A 27545-nucleotide genomic window follows, 5' to 3' on the forward strand; every position below is an offset into this window, starting at 1 on the left:
ATCTTGTGGTGGAGCGTGTCTGCCCTGAGTGAGACACACCCTTGTTTTCCTGCTACCTCCCCCCGTTTAAAAGCACTTGGTCAACAGCTGGAGTCCTTATTCACCCCAAAGTGTGCCGTTGCTTTATTTGGCCTTGTTACGTCCCACGCCGTAGTGTTCAACCATCTGGGGATGCAGGTTGGACCGTCTGTGAGGCAACAACCTCTATGGGTAGAAGGCAATGTAGGGATTGGGGAATAACTCAGGAATTTTGGAGCTCTCATTTTGCTTTAAAATCTAAATAACATTTATTTAATATGTTCAAAAATACTGGACAATAAGTATAAAAAATGGAATACTCTAATTTGTCGTCAATAAAATTGAAGACTTAACACTGTTAAGAGAGATAGTTGACTTAAAACTGTCATAAAGAGTCATTTGTTTATAAACATTTCATAAACAGTCATAAGTTATAGTGTCACTGTCACCACATGGGAAAAGTCAGAGATGTTAAGCAGTGAGGTTTTGATACCTGCATGAATCTATATTAGATTATCACTGAGATCCACTGAAATGCCTTATAGACCATAGAGTCCATGACAACCTTTCGTTATACTGTAGTGCTTCAGAAAGTATTTCACTAATAGCACTTCAGTAAATATCCAAAGTATACAGCCACTACGACATAAGAATGAGTCATTGTTTTTACTCAAAAAATACATTATAATTTACAGTTCTACAAAAATGTTATATTTGCATAAGTTCTTATTGGTTTTGGCATTTGTAAAGCTGAGCAATCTTCAGACAGAATGCTGTGCACTAGCCATTTGTAGATAGTGGCCTTGAAGACACTGAAATAGCTCCACCCTGCTCGCAACAACTGCCTTAACCGCTGTTCTTTTCTACTCTCCCAAACCCAGTGCTTTCTGGGTACGAAGGACAGCTCACCATGCAGATTTATTCACATGCTGACAAGAAAAGGGGGCAACAGAAAACACTTCTGCAAAGCTGTCTGGACCATGTTGTTGATACACATGTAGTGTTTGCTTTTGGATTTGCATTCATTCAAAAGGGGTGCTTCAGAGAAGACTTAAGCAATAGTGGATTCAGTCTAGTGGTTTCATCCTCTGAGTGTCCTCCTGTTCATTCTATGTACAGTAAAGCTTCATTTAAAATGCTCAGTGAGGAGTGATTATTCACCAAAACAAAATAAACAGTCAAGTGTCTTTTATCCTTTGGTTGAGGAACACGTCTCGTAAAGTACTGACAGACAACTAAGCTCTTTAGTTGGATAAAGAGAGAAGATTAAGTTCCCTTCTGAGGGTCAAAGGTCACTTGGGGAAGCCTCCAATGAAACCTTCCTTCCACTCAGCACGTGATCCCTGAGCTCTTCCCCGTTGATTTGGACTCGTTTTTGGCCACCAGCAATCTGAGGGCATCTCCAGATGAACGAATGAGCTCTCTACCACTGTGACGGAGAGAACGAGAGAGAACATCAGAGGGTGATAAACAGAGGGAGGGAACGACACTACTCTATGTTATGTTTTATAACTCTTACTACCTAAATAATATCCAGTACTGTATTACAACTTCTTAATCAACACAGGGTAGTAAAGACCAGTCTCCATGTTACAGTACTTACATGTGGTATTCCATGCCCACCAGACTGATGCCATTCACAGCCAGGATACGATCTCCGAACCTCAGCTTCTGGCACTGGGCGGCTGGGGACTCTGGTACCACTGACTTGATATAGATCCCAGTCATCTTCAGAGGCGTTTTCTACACAGGACACAAGAGGATGCAGGAAGCGTTGAGGTTGGGTCTGACGACATGCCGTACCTGCACTATAGCATCATAGGAACATCTCCGCTGTTTCATCTCTATCCTACAGGGGCACCACGTTATAGAATCCTCCACAGCAGTACACCTGCATGCATATACATGAGTAGAGGCTTTCACAGACCAGACACGTTTCTGTTATGAATTAAATGATGAAAACATCACTTTAGTAGAATTTGAAGCCAAAGGCAGACATTGGTATGAGGGTAATAATAACCATTGCAGCTGACTATTGTGCAATAGAGGAGTCTACCGGTTCTTATAAATTAGCTTAGTGTTCTCAATGTGGTTCATGGCTGACTTCAAAAGGAGGTCAACACATTTACCACATGTTGTACACCTGTTAGTAAACCCAAGCTTAAGCCCACACCCACATACCACACACACACACACAGGCTCAATAACTCTTCTTGCTATCTGTAGTTGAGATCTGTCACAGTTCAACTCATCATTCATTTAAAAGCTAGATTTCCCTGACTTTGATGGATGATGATGTAACACAGTTAATCATGGGAAATATGTAACCTTTAACTAATTAACCTGTGACTATGAGGTTTGAACGGCCATGCAAGGCCTTATATTAGGATGTCATAAATCACATGACCAAATAAGAGCCACACACCCCTCGCATCGACAAGGCTGTCACTTTGTACAACCAGGCACAGACAGAATGTTAGAGCTTTTTCACGTTTCATTGATTTCCCCATGCAGAGAGATGAAAAATAAGAAAGGGAGGTAGAGAAACAAAAAGGAAGATGAGACTTGGGTGAAGGAGATGAACAAAGGAGGAGGAATAAAGACAACAAGACAAGGATTTCACCCACCATTCCATCCACCAGAGCCAGGCCTAGACCATGAGGTCCTCTGTGTAGCTCCACAGTAAACACTTCATCCCTCTCTTTCTCCTCCTCTTCCTCCACATTATCTTCCTCCACATTCCCATTCCTTCTCTCAGAACATTCCCTTGGGCAGCTGCCTGCTGAGGAGACACACAAGAACACCCCACATTAGACACAGTATCCAATCCCACCTTAACTCTGTTTAAAGTTCTACTTTTCCTGTTATTGTGGTCCTTTTATGAAATTATAATGAAATCATATCACTGTGACAATTTGAGACAGGGTTTACTTCAGGAGAAAACATGAAAGTAGTGTCTGGTTCCCCTTTGGTTTTCCCTCTACAGTACCTTCTAAGGGTCTCTGTCTGTCTAGTCATATGAAAGAGAAGTTACAATACTGGGCTTGTTTTGAAGTCCAGAGGCATTAGTGTTATAAGGATTATTATTTCTACCAATAGGAATATATATGGATCAAAGACTGGAGGTTCCACTGAGCTGCTCCAGAGGGACATGCAGTTGGTTTGACCTCCTCAACATACATATAACTACAACTGATATTGAACACAGATGTTGCCTTTGGACTCCATATAAAAATCATGTCAAGTCTGAGTGCTATAAAACTGTGGGGAGTCTACTAAATGCATAGACGTTGTAATGAGAAACATACAGAACCCCACTGAGAACAAGCTCTACATGTAAATCTTTGGGGCCTTGAGAAAGCTCTTCCTCAGGTTGGTCCAGTGCTCTCTGTCTGTGGTGTATTTATCCTGTCACAACAACCTAGCCACCAGCAACAGTATCACCAGCATGCCCTACACTTTCACCCCCACCCCCCTGCTCTCCCCTGCTCTCCCCCTGCTCTCCCCCTGCTCTCCCCCTGCTCCCCCCTGCTCTCCCCCTGCTCTCCCCCTGCTCTCCCCCTGGTCTTCCCCTGGTCTTCCCCCTGCTCTCCCCCTGCTCTCCCCTGCTCTCCCCCTGCTCTCCCCCTGGTCTCCCCTGGTCTCCCCTGGTCTCCCCCTGCTCTTCCCTGCTCTCCCCCTGGTCTCCCCTGCTCTCCGCCTGCTCTCCCCCTGCTCTCCCCCTGCTCTCCCCTGCTCTCCCCCTGCTCTCCCCTGGTCTTCCCCTGGTCTCCCCCTGCTCTCCCCCAGCCCGAGCCCATCTGCCCCCCATGCAGGACCTGCTCTGGACAATGCCTGTCCCGATTAAGATTCCACGTACCAACCCAACTGTAAATTCCCATGACGGGTCAGCCACTGATCTTTTCTCTCCTGACATCACCACCTCTCTGTAATTCTTGGTACAGATTAAAGGATTAGCAATGCTACCAAAATAGCGGTAAATTACTGTTAGCGCCCAAAACCACCGAGGTTGAGCAGAGAACAGGAGCACTCTATGGGACTGGGAGGCCACAGTAATACATGGTGGGAAGCTATGGTCAATGTCATAACCAGGGAAATTACATGATTAGAGAATATTTCTGTGAAAGTGGGTAATGTTCAATAGTACATCATTTTCATAACAATAACAAACTATTAAACCATAGAGCCCGTATAAAGACAAGGGCCATTGATTGTAATGAGTTCTGATTATGATCAACAAAATGGAAGCTTTAGTAAAGCCCTATTTACACACAACTACACAGGGGTTCAGGGAGCTTTAAGCATGCGGTAAGCACTTACACACAGTGAAATGTTACACAGAGCGTTTGTCTCTGATTAAGAGATGAGGGAACTAGCTGGTGTTAATCAACAGGAAAGGCCATGGACTGCTATTAGATTCTACTGGACTAACGGGCTTTTATTATCTAACCTGTTGTTTGGATATGACCTGGGACTGTGGTATCTGAAATCAGAAGTTCAGAATTCCTACAATGTTTTAGATAAAGTGGCATCAAACTTATAGACTCACTCTCTTTTGCTAGGTGTTTGACTCAACGATTGTATCCCTTGAGAAAAGTCAATGTACTGTATAGGACAGGCGTACTAGACTACTATTTGAGAATGTCCGGCGGTCACACACATTTCCTAGGTGGCAAAGGTCCGGAGAGGTATTGTCATTAATCGGCGTAGTAACAAACCCCAACCTCCCAACCCATGCTACTTCAAACTGTTTAAATTGTACACAGCCATATTGCTGGCGGAGAGAAAATATTGTCAGTTTACACCTAATTTCCTGCAATTCTACGCATTTTGACGTTTTAAAGCAAATTTCTTGATATTCTACACATTTTGACATTTCTGTGTGTTCATATGATACCTGAGTAACTGAACAAAATCAATGCGGGCCGCTGGTGTTGAGGCCCCTTGGCACATAATCTGGCCATGATAGCTGGTTAATCTAATTTACCCATCTAGCTAACATGGGCTAGTAGTAATTCACTGAACATTTCTGACAGGTTATAAATAGCTCTCTAAGGTCTGTCAGTGAATGACATAACAAGAGGAACTTGATCCGGACCGCAGTCCGCCTGTTGAGTATGGCTGGTATAGATAGGACTTATATAAAAGTGTTAGAATCTTACACATTGTTTGAGACATCGCTAGAGAAAGCTGACCTGCTTTAGGGAGATGGACGTCATTGTTATCCCTGGAAGTTCCCCTCCCAGTTACGGAATAAGATGTTTAGTCCTTTCCTCCCCTTTCTCAGCTCACCTCCTCCACCACAGAATAAATCACAACCAGAGAGCAGTCCGCTCACTTTCCCCTCCCATCCACTCCTACAGATGACCTCATGAGCAGAGCTTCAGAAAACAATAGGCCTGAGGAGGAAATGGCCTTTCCTCTACACATGGAATCCACCCTACAGGGAGAACACGACCTTTACACAGCCAGAACAGCTCTTTATTCCTCCAATGACCTGTAGTTTCTGTCCAGAGTCAATAGAGTTGAAGAGATGAAGGGAGGATGAGAGCTCTCCTCCTCCTCCTCCTCCTCCTCCTCCTCCTCCTCCCGTCATATCAAGCACCTTGTGTCAACCTGGAGCCACTGGGGACAAATATGCACCAGGGTCTCCCGGGTCAAGCAGACAAATTCTTCCTTTAATGGAGCCTGTCAATCATTGGTGTGTTGATATTACGAGGGAGGCACTAGCGACCTACCTCCAGGGGTTAGGTACATGAGCCATAGTGTGAGCCGACGTGGCTGTATTTGCTGTGACAGGAGTTTTACATCACTTTAAAACCCGCAGAGGGAGGGAAAGGCCATGAAGGGATCCTCTGTTATTCTTTGTCTTCGTAGTTCAGCCAAGATGATTGAGACAGGATCAGTTTATTTTAGGATTACTATGTACAGTATGTGTCCCCCACTATTACAGCATCATCAATCCTCTGTTATGATTGGTCAATAACACACTTCAGCTGACACATGGCTTTTTATGCTTCTTTTCTATCAATCCGAGCTGTTTGTATTGTAACTGTATGTAGCCTTACTGTATGCCATAGCCCTCTGTGTTACCTTTCCTGTGCTGCCGTGCTGCTCCCTCCTGCAGGTCTGCCTCCAGCTCAGACTGAGACAGCTCCATGCCCTGGGGGGTGTTGGGGGGCGTCAGCAGGCAGGAGGGGTCCAGAGCCAGGCTCTTGTGGCATCCCAGGTCAGCCTGGCCACTCCTAGGTAGGGTGTTCTGCAGCTCCAGACTCTTCAGCTTGTGGGACAGCTCTGCCTCTGCAAGGCAGCAGCTTAGGTCACCATGAGACCCCCGGGCCTGAGGGGGCGCCGCAGGGCTCGAAGAGTCCACCTCTGCCCTGAGCGAGGGGCAGGGAACTGGGTCAGGGACCTCCACTGTGACAGAGGGCGAGGAGCGCAAGGTCGCAGACTTGGCGTCTGTAGCTGTCCCGCTGAGTGCCTGAAGGGAGAGGGAAGTCAATAAAACAGAGATGGAAAAACATCAAAGTTAAAATGTCTCATTTACTGATCACCACCAGTCCAGGGCTGCCACTGGCCTCTCATTATATTGTATATATGTAAAATCTGGGTACACAGAGTCAGAAGGTCAGATAGGTGGTTACCTGCTGTGTTGTTTGACTGGGGGGGAGACTACGGATGAAGTCCTGCAGACGGCCGAACTGCTCAAACAGAGCGGGCTCCGTGATTGGTTTACCCAACTCCAGGTGGAAGGTGTTGCTTGGCAGGATAAGGGGAGGGTGGTTGTCGAAACTCTCCAGTATGTCAGCTAGAGGAGGAGGGAAATACAGGACATCATTAAAGACAGAAGGCGTGACTCAGAAAAGATTACAACAGAAGCTCTGGAAGAGCTTTCTCACGGTGTACACTACATTATTTATACTTGTTATTTCCTTTTACTTCATTGACTTAATTACATCTGATTTGTAGGTTAATCCTTTAGATTCTCCAGTTTAAGAAAGACAGTCATGGCCTCTAGGACAAGATACAGTTCCCCCCAGGTGGTGCCAGCGGAAGTTGGGCCATTCACACAGAAGAGGTGAGGTGACAGGGGACAGAGAGGGGAGACAGGTGCCAAGTCCTATATTGAGAGGGGTGGATTTCAAGGTTAACTCTGTGGTGAAACTGATTGGGCTGGGCAGGGTTCTCCTCTCTAACCTCCCCCCTATACCCATGCTCCAATTTAGAGTTAGACTGGGACAGGCAGACAGATTTACTCTGGGGAACACACTCAGCCACTCTCAGACACAACAGGGAATAGGCCTCTAGTTACTAATACCCTGACTACACCGCTCGGGTCACATTGCAAAATAAATTTAGAAATCTATGTTATTCAATTATTGCACCCACACTGCTTGCGCGCGTCAACGAGCGTCTGCGTTGCCAAGGGCTAAAATAGAAGTCCTTTCTATTTCTGACGCAGATCGCGCTGCAAGTCCTGCCTCTCCCATCTCCTCATTGGTTTGTAGAAACAGGTAGACACGTGCCATCTCCTCATTGGTTATACCCACGTGGGTGATTGAAAGACGAACTGTGTTGCTGGTCGTCGTGGTAACACTATGAAAGTTTATATGCCAATAACCATATAAGTTCAAAGAAGAAAAAGCCTGGAAGGAGGAGAGATGACTAGAAACGATTTAGTTGACCATTTTATGTGTGGATTCATTGTCGGAGTAGAGGACCTTGTGCATTTCAGGTAAAATAACAACTCAATGTTTATATCCCAGGACAAATTAGCTAGCCGGTTTGGGTTCCGTGTAACCCTATCAGGGCATGGGCAACAGTCTGATCTGATTGAATCTTGGCAGAGTGAGTGTGTGTACACAAGCGTACAGACTACATGTGAGTTTGCTTGTCCAAGAAACACGTGTGTTTGTTTCAAAATATGGTTTATACGCGTGAACGTGTCTGTGTGTCTGTTTGGCTTCCCGCCGTGACTCTGCTGTATCTGTGTTCCACTCACTGGTCCTGAAGGCAGCCTCTGCCTCGTCTGGCGAGGGGTTCCAGTCTGCAGGACAAGCCCTGCCTGGGTTATACTCCCTCAGCATGTGGTGCAGTTGGGCTGGGTTCAGAGGCATGAACTCAGTCCTCAGAGAGCTCCATGATGCCTGAAACACACACACACATATGTACACTCACACGTTACAAGAATATCAATGTACACGCACAAGAACCATGATACAAGGAATATGATTGCATATTTCACAAAAGAGTAAACATAGCATAATTTAAATGCAAGAGCTGGCAGAGCTGTTTGATGTCATTGTTGTTAGGGAAACTAAAAATGACAGGGTAGCACTTCCTCAGTGTGGTTATTTCCACACAAAGCTATTCATGTACAAAATATTTCAAACCACAAATCTGTCCAAGTACTGTAATTGCATATTTGTGTCATTCCAATGACAGATTATATGGTGATGAATTCATTAGGAAAATAAATCTAGGACTGTAAGTAATACTTGTCATGCCAACCTATGTCACTGTCTGTAGTAATAATAAAACCAACACACACACACACACACACACACACACACACACACACACACACACACACACACACACACACACACACACACACAATGGAGAAATGTTAAAATGCTTGATTGTGGAAGTCAATGTTCCTGAATGTCACATTTTCCATCTATATGACTAAACAATTGCTGAGTCATAAACGTCAAGCGTGAGATGTCATCAGAAGATGTGCTAATTACAGCGTCTAGATTCCTGTATGTGTTATATGACTATGAACAATCAGGTGTTTGTTATCCTCTCAGTTGACCTCTCTCTGGTTAGTGGGAATAAACACACAAGAGACTTAACCTTCAACTATTTCCTCATTCACTCAGACACACCTTGGAGAGCTGAGGTGTTTTAATGACTCAGTAACTATCCAGAAAGACATAGGTGAATCATTTCAAGATGACATCATTGGCATAGAGGTGTTATTGGTATGCTGACAGGCATAGTGTAGAATATATCAGACCATATTTACCCCAGCCTTGTATCCCTTCATTCCTCCAATGAGCACACCCTCTTTGTCGCATGACAGCACAGAGGCTGGCCAGAAGGAGGAGTTATGGGAATGTTTATAAGCAAAAGTGACTTGTTTTTTACGTTATTTTAAGTCTATATTTTCTATATCTACTATTTGACTTGGTGTATCCCAGTCGTAAGTGGCATAACATCATGGCATCAATGACATAATCTTCCTAACTTTGTATCATCAGTAATTACTGGAGACTGAGAGCTCAGCCATAACAAAACCATGCCACATCACTGGTAATGTACTATGTCCCTCACTCCCTCAAGCCCAGAACTCCAGATGGAAAACTGAGAAAATGACAAGGGTGTGTGCTCCGTTTTACCAACCACAACATCTGACCTCGTGCCATGGGAGTGATCCATACACAAAACCACCAGCCTCCTAGCAACCGTCCCCACGAAAAGAGGAGCCTTTGACTGAGGGGAGACTGGTTCTACTACTGGGGAGCTGTTTTGGGGCTGTTACCATGCCTTCTGGTTAGATATTGAGAACAGGTGTTGTCTCATACTGTATTAGCCCCTTATGGCTGTGGATTGAAGAGTGAAATGCTACACTGTCAGTCTGGTTGCACTGAGTCTCAGCAGGCTCCTTTCTCCAATCCTGGTGAATGAGTTCCATCAAAATAAAATCAGATCAAGAAACTATAAACTCTGGATCTAAATGAAATATGAGGGCAGCTGCACGAGAAAATACAACTTTCTGACTGAATTTGATGCTTTAGGGCTGTGCAAACTGTGGTTTTAAGATAAAACCCACAACTATCCACAACAACAACAGTGCTGTAATTGGGATGAGTAGGAGGTGATTCTCTCATGTACTAACCCGGGAGAACATTACAAGAACATGACGTGTCCACAGCCTTCCTGCAGCCCCTGTACATTCATAGGATGAGACATACAGTAGTGTGGGCATGTCATGGCAGAGGTCACTCTTTTCTTTGAAGGTGACAGGGCTAAAGCCAGCCTTGTGTCACACACAGACTGGCAACAGGTTTTCCCTATCTCCCTTATCTTTTCAGGTGTCATAAACATGACCAGAAACAGGATATGTGTGTGTGTGTGTGTTTAACATTTGTTCCTCCACCTATTTTTTAAATGTAAACTTTATTTAACTAGGCAAGTCAGTTAAGAACAAATAATTATTTACATTGACGGCCTACCCCGGCCAAACCCGGATGACCCTGGGCCAATTGTGCGCCACCCTATGGGACTCCCAATCACAGCTGGGTGTGATACAGCCTGGAATCGAACCAGGGACTGTAGTGATGCCTCTTGCGCTGAGATGCAGTGCCTTGGACCGCTGCGACACACGGGAGCCCCTTAGCTGGGTTGTTCTATATGGTGGTCTCTGTCTTTATGTCTCTAACTAGCCCACAGTGTTAACTAACTGAACCACCACCAGATATGTCAAGGCTCAACTTCCCCCCAGTAAACAGGATCCTGCTTTCAGTGGATTACAGAGAGAATGGCATGCTTAAGGAAGGATTAACTACTCAGTGGCACACAGTTTAAAGCCACAGGCATCAATGATATGGGATTTAAACATACATACAGTGAACCTGGCCGTGACCCCACTGTCCGAGGATGTCTCCGGGGGAGTTGGGATATGCAAAAAACACATTTACAATTCACAAGTGTATAATACACACTTGTACATGTGTGAAACAGGATAAATATAAGCACCCACCTAATTATGAATTATTATTATGTCTATTTGTTTAAGTTCTTGGTGCAAGGACTGCCTATCTTGGCAAAATGTGTATTTTCTTCATCAATAGATGAGAAGTCATTGCATAATATGAGATGTAGAGTACAATTGGTGGAAAAAAATGCCATTGTTTCCAAGCATTCTTTTCCCACAGCTCTGCCAGGCTTTTTTAATGATGTCATGTGGTGGCACATGTGACTTCCACTCAGCTGACATCCGTCAGTGAAAATAAGCTTTCAGCTCTCTAACATTTTCAATCTGTTCCATACCTTGTAAAACACCTGTGGTCTACAATGGATACATTCAGAATTGCTATAGTGGACGGAAATGTTGTCATTAACCCCCTGTTGCTTCATTGCTTTACCATTACATCTGGATGTTGTCATCACACCGATAGTGTTAAGACCATACGTAGTCTAACTGTTCTCATAACATCAGAAGTGTGTATCGTACTACCGTACCTGAAGCCTGCAGTATTTTTCCAGATCTGATAACTGGCCAGGGCAGGGGAATGTTTAGTAGGGTGCTATAGAGGTATAAAACCAACAGCCTGTGTACACACAACAAACAACATCTCTCACCCCACAATGGCCCATTCAAACTATACTCCCAATGTTATTATCTGATAACTACTTCAACAGTATCACCTCCATCAAAGACAACATGCATTTCTAAGAGTAAAACCTAGTTAGCAACGAAATGTAGGGAAACAGTGTTGGAAACAGAGTTTCAGTGATGATCCATGAATGCTTTCAATGTTTTGCCAGATTTTCCTAAATACCTCCCAAAGGTTTCCCACTCGAGGCATGTTTGGTATGCCAATAATCTCCCGTGGGCAGATTCTGCATGTAGACCCAAGAATCTGCTGGGACTGAATGGGATCCCTGTGATAACGAACTGCAGTAGTTTCAGTCCTTGGGTTTTCGTCACTGGTTATATGGACGTATCAGGGTTGAACGAAGGCGGGGCTTAAACGGCTTGGCTACAAGTGATTCACGCGTTGCCCACACAGATCGGAAGGGGGAGGGGGCTTTGGATAAGAGTTTCTTTTTGTGAGGGTGGAGACTTTGCAAACTGCTGGAACTCACAATTCCTAACACGTATAGACCCAGAAGTAAATCACGCAGTTGACCAAATTAATAATGATTTTACTTTTGGTTTAACAGATTAGTGTACCAATAATGAACTGAGACACTTGGTGATGTACAGTCTAATACACTGTAAAATACCATTTTGATACACTATATATTCAGACTGTTTTGGACATCTTGGCTACAGTGTTATTTAGTGCTCTGACTCAGCAGACCAAACCAAAACAGGAAGTGAATATAAAGGAAGTGCCCTCTGACCTGTAGTAGGTTCTCCTTGGGCGTTGCCAGCAGATTGACAGCAGCAGAGAGCTTCTGGAAGAACTCCACAGCCAGGTCCCCTAGGCCCATCCCCTGTATCCAGTCCATCAGCAGGTCCAGGTTGGCCCTGATCTGGACCCCTCTAGACCAGTGGTAGAACCCTCCTCCAGAGCCTGCAGAACAAAACACCACTCAGACATGCTCATGTAATTTCGATCATAGCTATTGAGTTTTATGAAACTTCTATAAGATGCAGCATGCTAGCAGATACCCATAGACTTCCAGTTATTGCACTAACGCTAGTTAGCATTGGCTCACGAAACTAGCTCTAACGTCCTTCATAGTGGACACAGAAACATAAAAATGCTATCCACAAGTTCTTACTCTGGGGAAAGTCCAAATCCCGAAGTATCCCATTAACACATACAGTATGTATTTTATGAGGATACTTGTGATAGGACTTTGAGTATATTAAGATTTGATCCTACAAAACCCCATGAGTCAGAAACAGAGCATGTTGGAGGTCTCACCTCTCTCCATGAGTGCGTTGAACAGGGATGCGTTGGTGAAGAAGAAGAGGTAGGCGCAGAGCTGCGAGCTGATGTCAGAGTGCACCTGGAAGGCGTTGAGCAGAGACAGCGCCTCCTTCAGGACATCCAGGATGCCGTTCACGCCCTCGGGCACACGCAGCTGCCCGCTCTCCGAGAACGGGTTCCCATCCAGCAGGCCTGGCAGTGCCGAGTACATACTCTGAGGACAGAGAGAGGCATGCTAGAGGTGTTAGTCACAGCTACAAGACTTTACCTCACTGTACCATAGTCTAGCACCTCTCTGCGGAGAGAGAGGGAGATAAGAAACCGTACAGTCACAGCTACTGTACCCAGTACCACTAATACAGAAAGTATACTGCACTCACTCATTATATATTACTCTTTAAAGGGACGTTTTGTCAGCGATTCTCACTTTATCAGCCATACTCTCTATAAAATAAACCTTCATCAACATGCAAAACTTTGTTGACAGATTCAGTAAAACTGCAGTGGAATCAGTGACTTAGTCAACAGGGCTATGCCCACTGACCCTGAGCTCCCTGAGCCAATCAGAAAACAGTCAGAGCCCAAGGAGGAGGGGTTACAGAAAGCCAGACAGGGACAGACAGACTTCCCCTCCAAAGGGGGATAGCCAGGGGCCTGATAGCCAGGGGCCTGATAGCCAGGGGCCTGATAGCCAGGGGCCTGAGACTGTCCAGTCTTGACACTCACCATTGTTAACAGTGTACCATACACAGTCCTGGGATTCACATTGATAACACTGGTGCCACTGGCCATTCCTGACAGAAACACAAATGTTTCCCAGTGACTCAACCCCACTCTGCCCCCTCAAGCCTGCTGATAATTCCCATAATAAATAAACGCCAAGTATCATAAACTAGCTGATAATAGCCCATGCTGTTGACGACTAAGGAATGGTAATACCAGTGAGTAATAGGCATGAGAATGAACTTCTCCTACAACTTCTCCTGGAGTGTTTTGTCTCATGGTTTGTTGTTCCACCAATTAGGTGTCTTTTGAGTAGTGTAACTTGTTGGAAAAAAACAAAAATGTTATATTTCACCTACTTTTAGCATTCTGTCATAAACAGTACATGTTCTAAAAAAAAACTTTAAAAAAATCCAACTCAAGAATAAAAAATGTACTATAGTAAGTGCCTATTAAGTGCCAAATAAGGTAACAGGGTTGACCGTAACAGGGTTGACCGTAACAGGGTTGACAACTTCATCTTAAATCACCCATAAATCCCCTTGTGACAGGGGGAATCAAAGCTTGTTTCATGCAACAGGGAGGGGCAATTGAATGCAAGCTTCACTAAAAATATATATATATATATTTAAAACATATCTAGCCTGTCTATGCTCGACCCGCTCAGCTTTCCACCACAAAACACCAGAAAATTGCCAAAAAGACTATAACCAGCTCACCTGCTTTTACACTATGATTTGACTGCTAGTTTCTTTTTATTTGCACTTTGAAAAAGGAATAGTTTCACCATCTTTAAATGAGAGTTCAATTCATGTAACAGGGTTGACCTTAAAAGGATACTGGCAATGAGGCCCTTTATCTACTCCTCTAGAGTCAGATGAACTTGTGGATACCATTTTTATGTCTCTGTGTCCAAAACGAAGGAAGTTTGTGGTAGTTTCGCCAGCCAATGCCAACTAGCGTTAGCGTAATGACCGGAAGGCTGAGGGGTTTCTACTTGCTTAAAATGAATCACTAATCACATGAAGGCCAAAAAGATCATAAAAAAAAAATGATCATCAAGGACAACAACCACCCGAGCCACTGCCTGTTCACTCCGCTATCATCCAGAAGGCGAGGTCAGTACAGGTGCATCAAAGCTGGGACTGAGAGACTGAAAAACAGCTTCTATCTCAAGGACATCAGACTGTTAAATAGCCATCACTATCACAGAGAGGCTGCTGCCTACATACACAGACTTAAAATCACTGGCCACTTTAATAAATGGATCACTAGTCACTTTAATCATTTTTACATATCTGGCATTACTCATCTCGTATGTACAGTATTCTATACTATTCTACTGTATATTAGTCTATGCTGCTCTGACATTGCTCGTCCATATATTTATATATTCTTAATTTCATTCCTTTACTTAGATTTGTGTGTATTGTTGCATATGTTGTGAAATTGTTAGATATTACTTGTTAGCTATTACTGCACTGTCAGAGCTAAAGACACAAGCATTTTACTACACCCGCAATAACATCTGCTAAAGATATGTATGTGACCAGTACAATTTGATTTGATGATCTTCAGGAAATATAACTAAGCGTTTACAATGATGGTGAAAACTTTGATAAATCTTCCTAGAAGTCACAGAGGATGTACAGAGGGACATGTCAAAATGCAGAATTCTTTATTCATATTAAAAATCAGATTTATTGAATTTTCCATGTGTTCTATACTAAAGGGAACTTCATTTAATGTAATATTTGTGTACAATTTCCACTTTAAATAGCAAAGGGACGCAAAAGGCACTCACTTCGTGGAACGACCCACATACTGGTCAAGGTAGAGGAAGGCTTTCGCAGAGCAGGAAAACCTGTTTCCCAACAACAGTTCAGTGCCCAACACTTAGTGGTTGTCTGATAGAATGCAACCTGTTTGAAAAGTTGTGCTGGAGTTACTACCCTGACGTCATTGCTCATTTCGCGCATGGGCGGGTGGCGGGGAGGGATTTGAAAATTCAATGGACTGAGTAAAGGAGCACCCATAGAGCTAGATATAGGACTCATCTTTGTATCTGTGCCATTATAGTGTCGGTGACAGCATGGGCAGCTCGATTGAGACTATCTCCATTTTAAAGTGGCACATTGTCTTCTTCTTCATTGGCTGATTCCTCCCTACCCAGTTGACTACTTTAAAATGGTGGAAGCCCTCAATGGCAATGTACATGTTAAAATGGGTAATATCCATGAGGATATTCTTTCTGGATGGGAGCAGCCAGCCAGCCAGCCAGCCAGCCAGCCAGCCAGCCAGCCAGCCAGCTGATTCCTCCCTACCCAGTTGACTACTTTAAAAATGGTGGAAGCCCTCAATGGCAATGTACATGTTAAAATGGGTAATATCCATGAGGATATTCTTTCTGGATGGGAGCAGCCAGCCAGCCAGCCAGCCAGCCAGCCAGCCAGAGCACTCAATAAGTAAAAAATACTTTGAGTCACAGTGCAGAGATCCTGGCCTCCTCCTCCTCCTCCCTTCTCCCCCTCTTCCCTCCTCCTCCCTCCTCCCTCCTCCCTCCTCATCTGACACAGCTCTCTGCCATTTTTTTAGTCCATGACATCACCCCTCAGCCAGCCAGGTCAGCAGGCACGTATCATGACTAAGACAGACCCTTCAGAAGCTCTGAAAGATCATAAAGACCTGCCTGTTAAATCCCAATCACCATATATACATTCCTTCAACCACAGGTCACTAGATAGATTAGAGACCAGTTCTGCAGAGCTACAGGTGCTGGTTAGTTATAAAGCTGAGATTGGTCGAATGACGGGAACTGGGGATCGTATTCTCCAGTACAGCATTAAAAGTCCAACTGTTTTAGAATATGAACAAAATTAAAACATTATTTTGAAGCTAGTGGTAGCATGTCTGAGAAAACATACATGGCTGTGGGTGTGAGCTCGAGTAGTTTTTTGACAGAAATAGGGTCATACTGGCACAAAAAAGTGTCACAATTCATCTAAGGTATAGACTTGGCCTGTGTCTCTCACTTGACCCCAGAATGTGCAGTGAGTACCCCGCCCATCCCTCCTTGTGGTGTGTCTATGTGAAGACAGCCCCTCTGTTCCTGAGCAGGAAACAGACTTTTGGTAAAGGCCACTACTCTGCCCTGCTTCTACACTGGACTACAGCTGCTTCCCTGACTACTGCACATCCAACCACCACCAAAACAAAGCCTGCTTTCCCCTGAGCTCCAGCGGTGACTGTCTAACTAGAGCCTCTAACTATTGCGGGAAGAAATGCCCTTCCCCTCACCATGTAAACATGTAAATGTACCTGTCAACAGGGAAAGTTGACAGGCATGTGTAAGCTTTCTTTTATCAATGGTTTCTGTCATGAAACGGAAATCTAGGGACAGGAAGAGGTGGTCTCGGAGCATACAAAACAGCAGCACATACAATCCTGTTCCCTGTTCCCACCCATGTCGGTGCTCCCTCCCATCCTGGAAACGTCATCGCCAGGCACCTTCGCCATGGTAACGGGTGTTTCCAGTCGACCGTGTTATTGGGTGTCTATTGCTGGTCTCTGGGTTACTGTGGCAGTGATGGTGCTCTGTTAATGCCATTGAGTTAGTTATAGGGCTCAAACATAGGAAACTCCAGTAAACCCAGCCTGGGAGTGTCTTCCTGGGGCTCACTGTTGAACAGGATAGATCTTTTGTTGCTGTCTATAAACATTTCAAAAGACTTTGGAAATACCCTCGAAGTGGATTTACAGAATATTAAAAAGATGATAAGCAGTCCTTTATTCCACTGGAAAAGACAACACTATCTCACACGCCTATCCTTACTGAGAGCCAGAGAGCGTGTGCATCTTTCCCTTGGCTTATTACGGCTTATTGTCTGGCATGCTACCTGCAAACGGAGAATGGTGTTCATAAGGTCTCAAGTCCTGCTTCCTGTAGTCCACAGGCAAAAGATGTCTTTCTATTTGGGCTGTGCAAGGTTTTCTGGGGCAAATAGTCAAGGATGTTATTATTTGTGTACATGTGCGGTGTGTGTGCTAATTGTGTGTGTGAGGCACGTGTCTATGTTTGTGTGCGTGTTCCATGCATGGCATCTATTGATGAGTGTATCAGTGGAGGCTGGTGAGGGGAAGACGGCTCATAATAATGTCTGGAACGGAGCAAATGGAATGCCATCTACAATGTATGATTATAGTATGTGTGACTATGCACTGACCTTGGTGAGGTAATAGACAGACTGCTGGAAGGTGAACATGATGACCTCCTCCAGGACCGTCATGGCCTCCTCACTGGCAGTCCTAGTGGACCACATCTCTGACTCCGGCTCTGAGCCCTCCTCCTCCTCCTCCTGCCTCCAGGGCAGCAGCTGGGGCACGTCATGCTGGATGAAGTGCAGCAGCTCAATGGAGTTGGCCATCCACAGCACCAGCGGCCGCAGGCCTGGGATCAGCTCCTCTATGCTCAGCAGCTGCACATCCTCTGGCTCCTGCTGGACATCACTGAAGCTCCTGCAAGGGGAGACATATAGACAGGTCTGAGTTCAGTCCAACAGCCAACAAATACCCTGTACTGGGTGAATGGCACTAAAAGTGGCTTGGGAGTGACTCATATTTTACAGCATGTCTCTATCCCTTGGAATGTGTAAATGAGTGAAATATGAAATGAAACATTCATCCTTAAAAATCCTTCCTCCTTTCTCAGCAGGCAGCCAAAGCACAGCTTTGGAATACAGTGCCCTGCAATAATGTTCCATAACATTAAATCATCATGAGCTATCATTTTGACTTCATACACTTCAATGGGTGGCATATAGAGAAGTATGAACATCAAGAGACCATGGCTCCTCAGCTTCTTATTCTGTAAAGATAAGTCACTGGGACATGTGACAATGAGAGAATGCTATATGTGTGTAGTACACATCCCTCCCAGAAATTCAAGTAGCATTGTTGTTGGAATGTAGTGGAAGGCAGTAGCATCATATTCTAAGACTCCTGGCTCTACATACAGTCTGTATATGACTCATAGCAAACACTAAAGGTGAAAGGGGTGTTAGTGTCAGAGGCAGCAGGTTGCCACTGTTCTTCACCCTGTTGTCATCTTTGCTGTTCATTGTTAGCATTTCTGGGGAAGGCTGAGTGATTGAGGTTGGAGAGGCTGCTACTCACCTTTCTGGTTGGATCACAGCAAGCTCCTTTGTCTTCTCCTGCAAGAGGACAGAGATAAAGACAACATTCATTTCAAACCAGCAGCAAGCCTATCTAAATGATATTCCATCTGGATGACAGCTTTGTATACATTTCTTTCTTTACAGTACCCTTGAGACACACAGTATGTTTAATTCATAACAATTCAAGGTTTATTTGTGGCGTGATGATATAAAAGGTAAATCGTTTGGCTGGACTCATTGTTTTTGTGCATAGTTTTACTCACCCACATGGTGAGCTGGATCTGACTGGCTATGCGGAGCAGCAACCTTCGGAAGTGTGTCAGCTGGAACGTGGTGGCTGAGTGTTGGATGGACAGGCTCAGCAGGAAGGCAGGGGTCAGTTTGGCCTCGTCCCCACTGGGGTCCACCATGACCAGGATCTCCTGCAGGACCCTGTCCTCCTGCTCCAACTCATAGCTCAGAGATACCTCTCCACCCTCTGGGTCCTTCCACCTAGGAGGAGCCGGCTTCCTGTGGACCCTAGGCCATTTCATGGGGAGGGCGGAGCCACATGATTGACAGGAGGATGACACTCCCACTCCTCCATCATGGGCGGGGCAGAGTTGTTTCATCCAGACAGGGGTCTGTGGGGCCCCTGGGGCGGCGGTAGGGTCTTTAAACATGAACAGGTAGTGTCGGCCTAGACCCACCAGGTCCCCAGGGGTCAGCTCCACCTCTTCCTTCAGGAGGAAACCATTCCGGGTGACACGGGCGCCGTGGAGGGGCTTCAGCAGGGTCAGAGTCCGCTTGGTGTCCCCCGGGAAGGAGTTGGTAGAGTCCAGGCGCCTGACACAGCAGTGCTGGGGAAGAATGTCCGGGGCAAAGAGGAGGATGTCCACCTTGAGCCTCTCCTCGTCCTCTCCGTTACAGTGCTCCCTGCAGCAGCCGAAGATGGTGGTGGTGCCGCTCATCAGGTAGATGACAAAGTCCTGCAGCGTAGAGGAGGGGCAATGGAAGGTCAACCAGCAGAATCCATGAGAATGACTGCTACATTAATTAATGGACTGGTTTCAGTTTGCAATATGCTATGATCATTAGTAACTACTATGTATTAACTACACTGTAATTACACTGCTCCTGCCCAGTACCTAATTACAAAGCAAACACTTTGACACCACAATACAAAGTGCAAATTTAAGACCTAGGACTTCAATTGAGAAGTTGTGTAATCGTTTGGAGATTGATCAAGCAGGCGCATTAGAGGCGTGTGTTATGTGAGGACAGATCAGATCCAGGATAAGCATGTACTGGCAGTGTGATGGAGGGACAGGAATGGAAGGGCTTAGGTGTGAAACCATAAGTCCATGTTAAATCAAATCAAAGTACACAGATTTGCAGATGTCTTTTTTTATGAGTTTATTAGTCACATGCACAGGGTTGCAGATGTTATCGCAGGGTACAGTGAAATTGTTATGCTCCGAGCTCCAACAGTGCAGGATAAAAAAAGAAGTGAATTAGACAATAATAATAATATTTTATACACATTTAATACTGTAGCAATGATAAATGTGGGGGGTGGGGGCAGGGTAAGTGTCCGTTTGGGGTGGGGGGTAGACTGTCCATAGAGGGAGCAGCAAGGGGGAGTGAGAAGTGGATGAAACAATCACTTTTAAAAAAAACAATACACACATAATCTCCCCCAAAAAAGAAAGAATGAGCAATATCATATAAAAATACACTGAGTACAAAACATTATACTCTTTCCATGTCATAGACTGACCAGGTGAATCCAGGTGAAAGCTATTATCCCTTTTGACGTAAAATCCACTTCAATCAGTGTAGATGAAGGGAAGGAGACAGGTTAAAGAAGGATGTTTACGCCTTGAGACAATTGAAGACATGGATTGTGTATGTGTTCCATTCAGAGGGTGAATGGGCAAGACAAAAGATTTAAGTTCCTTGAACGGGATATGCTAGTAGGTGCCAGGCGCACCGGTTTGTGGCAAGAACTGCAGCGCTGCTAGGTCTTTCACGCTCAAACGTTTCCTGTGTGTATCAAGAATGGTCCACCACCCAAAGGACATCCAGCCAACTGGACACAACTGTGGGAAGCATTGGAGTCAATATGTGCCAGCATCCCTGTGGAACGCTTTCGACACCTTGTGGAGTGCCAACTAATTAAGGCTGTTCTGAGGGCTAAATATTAGGAAGGGTTCTTAATGTTTTGTACACTCAGGATATGTGGGAACTCCTTCAAGACTGTTGGATAAGCATTCCAGGTGAACCTAGTTGAGAGAATGCCAGTGTGCAAAGCTGTCATCAAGGGAAAGGGTGGCTACTTTGAAGAACCTGTTTAACACTTTTTTGGTTACTACATGATTCTATATGTGTTATTTCATAGTTTTGATGTCTTCACTATTATACATACAATGTAGAAACTAGTAAATATAAAGAAGATAAGAAATGTCAGGTCCTCAGTGATGTGCACGCTGAGGAAGCTGAAGCTTTTGATCTTCTCCACTGCAGCCCCATCTATGTGGATGGGGGCGGGCTCTCTCTGCTGTCTCCTGTAGACCACAATCAGCTCCTTCCTTTTGTTGACGCTGAGGGAGAGGTTATTTTCCTGGCACCACTCCGCCAGGGCTCTCACCTCCTCCCTGTAGCGCTGTCTCGTCATTGTTGGTAATCAGGCCTACCGCTGTTGTGTCAACAGAAAACTTGATGATTGAGTTGGAGAAGTGCGTGGCCACGCAGTCATGGGTGAACAGGGAGTACAGGAGGGGGCTGAGCACCCCTGTGGGGACCTTCTGTTGAGGATCAGTGTGGGGGAGGTCATGACCTTCTAACACCACCCGTCGCTCGGTCATCCGTCCCAAGACTATTAAAGCCAATTTATGCTCGATCTGAAAATGTAGTCGGAGGCTCCATATGGAGGGTGTGTCGCAATTGCGGAGCCTCCGGAGGCATGCAGAGGCCAAATCAAGCTCCGTACCGCGTCGCACCTCTCAAATTTTGTAACAATGCGGAGGGCTCCTTATAGCTCCGCATTGACATGACTCGTTGACGGTAGGTGGGGACGGTACGTCATGTATAAACACAAACTCACTTCCTTGACAACTTCCTTCACTATAACACTGCTCTGCTCCGCTAAGCACAAGTATGAAAGCCCTGACGTCTGCGGAGGCTGCATTGCAGTAAATGCTGTACGGCCACTTCAGACATCGGACTGACCATGCAGAGCCTTTCAGGCAGGTCATGATACTGTATCATCCCAGCTAGCATAGAAGCCAATCAGCCACTGAGCAGTGTGTGCGAGCACATACACTTAACTAACTAAATGGTTAGAGTCCCTGGCTCCATATGATAGTCTGCACTGAACTGGACTATTCTAAGCAATATTCAAAACAACCTTTATTTATTTTCCTGCACATGATATCTGGCAGAATAGATCAAACTGTCTAGGAAGGGAGTTAATAGCTGTGAGTCAATGTGAATTGTGACTACAACTACACTGACCTGCACTTGGACAAAAACACTTACAAGGAAATCAAATCCAATACAGCTCTCATGGTTCACGGGTGATTAAGTTCAGGAAAATCTGGTCTGGAAACACAAAGACACTTTCTAAAATAACTAGTCAAGCTTGAAAAAAACTATTTCATTTATGGAGCTGGAACATTTCTATTCCATAGGACTGATATATGAGGGACTTATTGTTGTCGAGTGGCCAGACCAGGGGCGGGCTCAGTACTTCCCCCAGTATCTGGCACACCCCACCCAGTGTCCTGCACACTCAGCGGTCTCCACAATGAGGAACAAACAACAGAGAGCAGCAGCATTTCCTGTTTCTAGAAATGGGCCTGGCCCTCCGGCCCTCCGGCCCTCCGGCCCTCCGGCCCTCCGGCCCTCTGCTCAGGCCACAGCCTGCCACTCTCACTCTGGTTTTGCATTGAAATATCCAGAATGTTTTGTAAAGAAATAAAAGTGCAGAAAAAAAATCTGTCACCCACAGAAATCTCTTTTTGAGAAGAATATTATTATTTTTTGCTGAATGTGCAGCTTTTGTGCCTAAATTTGCATGTGTGTTCTGGCATGCACGAGCCTGTGTGCAAATGTGTAGGCAAGGCATGTGTATGTGACCATCCACTGAGTTTGTTTAGACATTGCAGTATTCCTTCTGCTCTATTCTCTAATACTTTGTACCTTTAAATCAGGCCTATCTCCACCTCCACTGCAGAGGCAGCAGGGCTGAGCTGAACTGTGATTGTGAACACAGTGTTCCTTATCTATTCAACGAGCCCTGACGAGAGACAGCACATCCCAGTGTGGGAACTCTACTGCTGGGCCAGGGCCAGCTCCATTTTCCCGCCTCTCCAGTACATGACCCAGGCTGGCCCACTCAGTGTGTGGACACGAGGATCACCTGTCCACAACATGCCGGTCTACTCCGACTCTGCTTGAGCTCGTGGCTCTGAGCCCAATACTCTGAGCCCATTGTAAACCAGCAGCAAGACTCAGTCTCTCGCTGTCCCTGTTATAAAATCCTCACTGCAGCTAAAGCCCTCTGCTCTCTGCTCCTCTCTCTCTCTGTTTATGGTGATTTTAACCTCAGGTCTTAACCTAAGAGGTTCAGTGGGAGCCTCTATAGTGTAGTGGAGTATACTTGTTTACGCCTCAGTGTCTCTGATAAGCCTTCGTCACAGTGTTTCTGCCACCCTGCCAAGAGACACTTGAGAACCTTGAAAGGTCTTCAATTGAGCAGCCACCCGGCTCAACCAATTACAGCTGCTGCTATCTGGCTGCCCAGGCCCTCTGTGAAGGATTTCAGTATGACATCTCTCTGTCGCAGCCGGAAGAATTCTCCAACCATACAAAACTATTCTGAGCCTAACTATTCAAGAACAGACTGACTCTTATCTGACAAACTGACTTCAGCTGTGTAAGCTGAAGCCAAGCCTTTCATTAAAGTTATTCATCATTTAAGTTAATCAATAATCCGATAGACAAACAAATGCATCTGGGTTTAATGTATAGCAGTGGCAACAGCTTCACTTTCCAGTTTTCCTACCTGTCTGTAGCTGTATCCCTGCAGCAGCAGGAAGTAGGGGAAGTCAAAGGGCGGGTGGATGGAGTACTGGGTGGTGTTGTCGTCACTGCTCTCCGTCTCCTCCTTCTCCATGCCCAGACGCAGGGCCTCCTTGTCGGCCTCGGCCTCCGGGTCCTCCCTGATGAGCTGGGCCTTCTGCTGGGCCCGCACGGCCTCCTTCTCCATGGCAGACAGGTCCATCTCACTGAGACTCCTCCACATCCCCAGGCCCTCCACATCCTCACCACTGCCGTCCATGAACAGAGAGGTGACCCGCGAACGGCCCTTCTGGAGCTTACGAGCCTGGGCGTTGATACCTGGGGCAGAGAGGAGCACGGGAGAGAAGGAGGATGAGACTAGATGCAGAGATGTGATTATTAATCATGTATTCATAGTTTATCACAAAATCATTGATTGTGTCCTGATATAGTCAATGTAACATAAACTTCATCTATGCATAAACTGAAACTTCACAGTATGCTAAACACTCAATAACTAATTGGTGGAGTTCTTCCATCAAATCATTCTAGTCCATCACACACCACCATATCATAATGTTTTAGTGAGTTGGCTCTCAGTCAAACCAAACATAGAAGGGGAAGGGGAGAGGAAATCTGGAGGGGTAGTGAGAGGTGTTGTCCTCTATCTGATATCAACAGGCGTTCCTGGCTGTTGGGCTGACGTACCGCAACATAAACACTATTCAGCTCATTTGGAGCCATTAAGCACCATGGAATGTCCAGAGAGCTCAGCTTCACACCCAGCTAACAGCTCCTGCTCCCAGACCTTATCAGCTGTGGAAGTGGGCGTTCTTCCACATTGTTCTGCCACACTGTGTCAGGGGGGCTGGTCAGGCCTGCAGAGGGGGCAACTTCCCCCTGCTTCCCCCAATCAGAGTGGCGCAAAGAGAGTGGAGGGTGATGTGGGGTTGTGGGGTTTGATGAAAACTGAGAATCATAACAAACGCACGCCAAAGTCAACAAGACCACACAGTGACCAATGTGCAGGAAGCAAGCTCTGATGGAAAGATTAACATGTGGAGCGGTGGACACATTCAGGTCCCAGTGGAAAAAGCTTATCCAGCCACAGCCAATCCCCTGCCCTGGGGGCTTCAGAGGGACCTGTTGGGACCCTGTCGTCAATCCCAGATAAGAGAGAGGGGACACTCTGACCTTGTCTACCCCTCACTGCAGCTTTTGTTTTTCTCTGACCTCTCACTTGCCTGCCATCTCCTCTGCTCTGTCTCATGATAAGCTGGACAATGGTTTCTATTACCCTACAGTTAGTGACAGAGATAGGAGATCCAATGCCACCCCAACAGAGACAGAATGATTACCTGGGCTTTAGGTTGTTGTTAGTGGGGTCACTGAGCTGCACCTCTGTGGTTGACGTACCTGCTGTGACGGTGTCGGTCTCTTTAGCACTCTGTTCCTCTACGCTCACTCTCTTCTGGATCTCAAAGCGTCTGGAGAAGCCTTCTTTGGGTTTCCATAGCGACTGCAGCATGAGGGGCTTCTCATGGTCACCCACGACCCGAAAGCACTCTGTCTTCCATTGGTGGTCTGCTCCGTTCTGGCCAATCACATCGCACAGCACATATCGACTGGGATCCTCTTTCTCCAGACAGTATCTAAGCAACGATAAAAGAGATTCAGTCAGAATACCATGATAAGATCTAATTCCTACTGAAATAAAATGGCTTTGAGATCATTTGGGAAAAATATCCATATCACCAACTTTAAGTGATTTGCAATGGTTCACACCATATTAGGATGAGCAATATTGCAATCCATGCCCTTTCTGCTTGCCTGTTAGCATTGAAGCTAATGCTAACAAATCACATTATGCCAGTGGGCATCCCCCTCACCTCTCCAGGGCCTCTTTGACAAGTTCCTTGGCACTGGAGCGAGTTGTGGCCAACACGCTCTTGTAGTTGGTTCCCTGGCAAATGTCGCTGCCAAAGATCTTTAGGATACCTGGGGCAGACATCTGACTGGACAGCTCAGCAGGGTCATCTGCAGCCTGCAGGTCCCCCGCCATGCTCCTGCCACCTGGGGCATGCCCCTGCCCACTGTCGCCCCGCAGGAGGGGGCTCCGGTTGAACACCGTCGACAGTCTGTTGTTGTGGCGGCGGATTTTGTTCTTGGCCGGCTGCCTCACGCCTGTACTCTCTGCTGAATGGGTGGTGCCATCCGAGGTGTTGGACCTGAGAGAGGGAGAAATGGATGGATAGATGGAGAGAGAGACAGAGAGACAGAGAGAGAGAGACAGAGAGAGAGAGAGAGATAAATAAGAGACAGAGACATACATGTAGATAGTGACAGAGTGAAACAGAGAGAGCAAGGCAAAGATGTAAATTAAAGTGAGAGTTCAAGAGAGGACACCAAATGAATGGGTAATTAATAAGAGGACAGTATTTCGAGCACCTCTCTACAAATAAATTACATTTCTATTGAAGGCCATACGTCCATTTGAAAATACAAAATCCCAGGCAGCTGCATGTAACAAAACTGAAATCCAATTCTGCAAAATAAGGGCGCCCCATTTTAAATACCCCACAAAATAGACACACTGGATATAAATAATATGACTTACTGCAGGGATCCATTGCTTGGCTTCCTCCCCAGCTTTGCCAGACTCTTCTTCGGCGAGCGGATCAATAGGCCCACTGGAAAGTTGAGGGCTTGCTTGGATACATGACTACTTCGTTCCTCCGAAATCATCACGACTTTGTTCAGATGTAGGCTATATTATATGTCAAAGTGCTCCCTATAAAGCACGGTAAGGCACTATTCTCAAAAACTATTTGTGACAAATATACTCAGTCCATCGTGGTATTTGACACTGGAATCCACACTTTCTCATGGTGATGAAGCCAACTAAGAATTTGTCAGTTCAGACAGTTTGTTAACTAACTCTGACAGGTTTTCGTAAAGAAGCACGACGTGGAGAAAAGTTATTCTCGTCCACTGGCATTAGACATCAGCCAACTTCCAAAATACACTCGCTTTCAAATTACAGTTATATTCCGAATTTCCAACTCAACAATATCGACTGTAATCCGTTCGATACAATTGTTGCTGAATTGTTTCCATGAACAGAAGTTAGTTGGTCAGAATCAGATACAATGTATCCACGTTCGGGACAGCCATACGAGCGCTAGTTTTAAAAAGCTTTTCTCTTATAAAAATAAATAAATCCATCCAATGTGAATTACTTCTAATAAATGATCAATTTCAGATACTTAACTGGACTATTTGTTATTCGAAGCACCTTGCGAATTTTGACCTGTCTGCTCCATGCCATCTCTCCTTATCCCGTTAGGCGCAGTGCCCAACACGTAGTGGTTGTCTGATAGAATGCAACCTGTTTGAAAAGTTGTGCTGGAGTTACTACCCTGACGTCATTGCTCATTTCGCGCATGGGCGGGTGGCGGGGAGGGATTTGAAAATGCGATGGACTGAGTAAAGGAGCACCCATAGAGCTAGATATAGGACTCATCTTTGAATCTGTGCCATTATAACGTCTGGGACAGCATGGGCAGCTCAATTGAGACTATCTCCATTTTAATTTAGTACATTTTCTTCTTCTTCATTGGCTGAATCCTCCCAACTCATAGGAATTCCTACCCAGTTGACTACTTTAAAATGGTGGAAGCACTCAACGGCAATGTCCATGTTAAAATGGGTTATATCCATGAGGAGTCATCTATCTTTCTGGATGGGCGCACCCATATGGAAAGTATCAAACGCATCAAATATATATAAACCACATGTTTGACCTGTTCCATATATTCCATTCCAGCTAGTACAATGAGCCCGTCCTCCTATAGCTCATCCCACCAGCCTCCTCTGCTGTACATGTACCGCATCAACTCAGATGATCTTCTCT

At 45.4% G+C, this 27545-nt stretch overlaps 1 protein-coding gene across 3 annotated transcripts; it reads right to left on the bottom strand.

The window, feature by feature from the left end:
• Window positions 1-262: 262 nt before the first annotated feature.
• Window positions 263-27016, bottom strand: LOC115202866 (ras-associating and dilute domain-containing protein). 3 transcript variants are annotated; one of them, XM_029766980.1, is made up of 15 exons: window positions 26250-27016; window positions 25522-25860; window positions 25049-25284; window positions 23637-23971; window positions 18853-19557; window positions 18588-18625; window positions 17639-17930; window positions 12687-12906; window positions 12157-12329; window positions 8021-8165; window positions 6663-6826; window positions 6112-6499; window positions 2646-2797; window positions 1622-1761; window positions 263-1447 (listed from the first exon to the last, which is right to left on the bottom strand). In XM_029766980.1, exons 1-15 carry the CDS (start codon window positions 26375-26377, stop codon window positions 1348-1350), a joined length of 3555 nt encoding a protein of 1184 aa, XP_029622840.1. In that variant the 5' UTR covers window positions 26378-27016; the 3' UTR covers window positions 263-1347. The 3 variants fall into 3 exon arrangements, with proteins under 3 accessions (XP_029622840.1, XP_029622829.1, XP_029622849.1); XM_029766969.1 differs by having other exon boundaries at window positions 2646-2800; window positions 26250-27015; XM_029766989.1 differs by lacking the exon at window positions 26250-27016 and adding an exon at window positions 26100-26207 and having other exon boundaries at window positions 2646-2800.
• Window positions 27017-27545: the final 529 nt, after the last annotated feature.

Source organism: Salmo trutta, chromosome 1 (assembly GCF_901001165.1).
Source record: "Salmo trutta chromosome 1, fSalTru1.1, whole genome shotgun sequence".
Classification (NCBI taxonomy): domain Eukaryota; kingdom Metazoa; phylum Chordata; class Actinopteri; order Salmoniformes; family Salmonidae; genus Salmo; species Salmo trutta.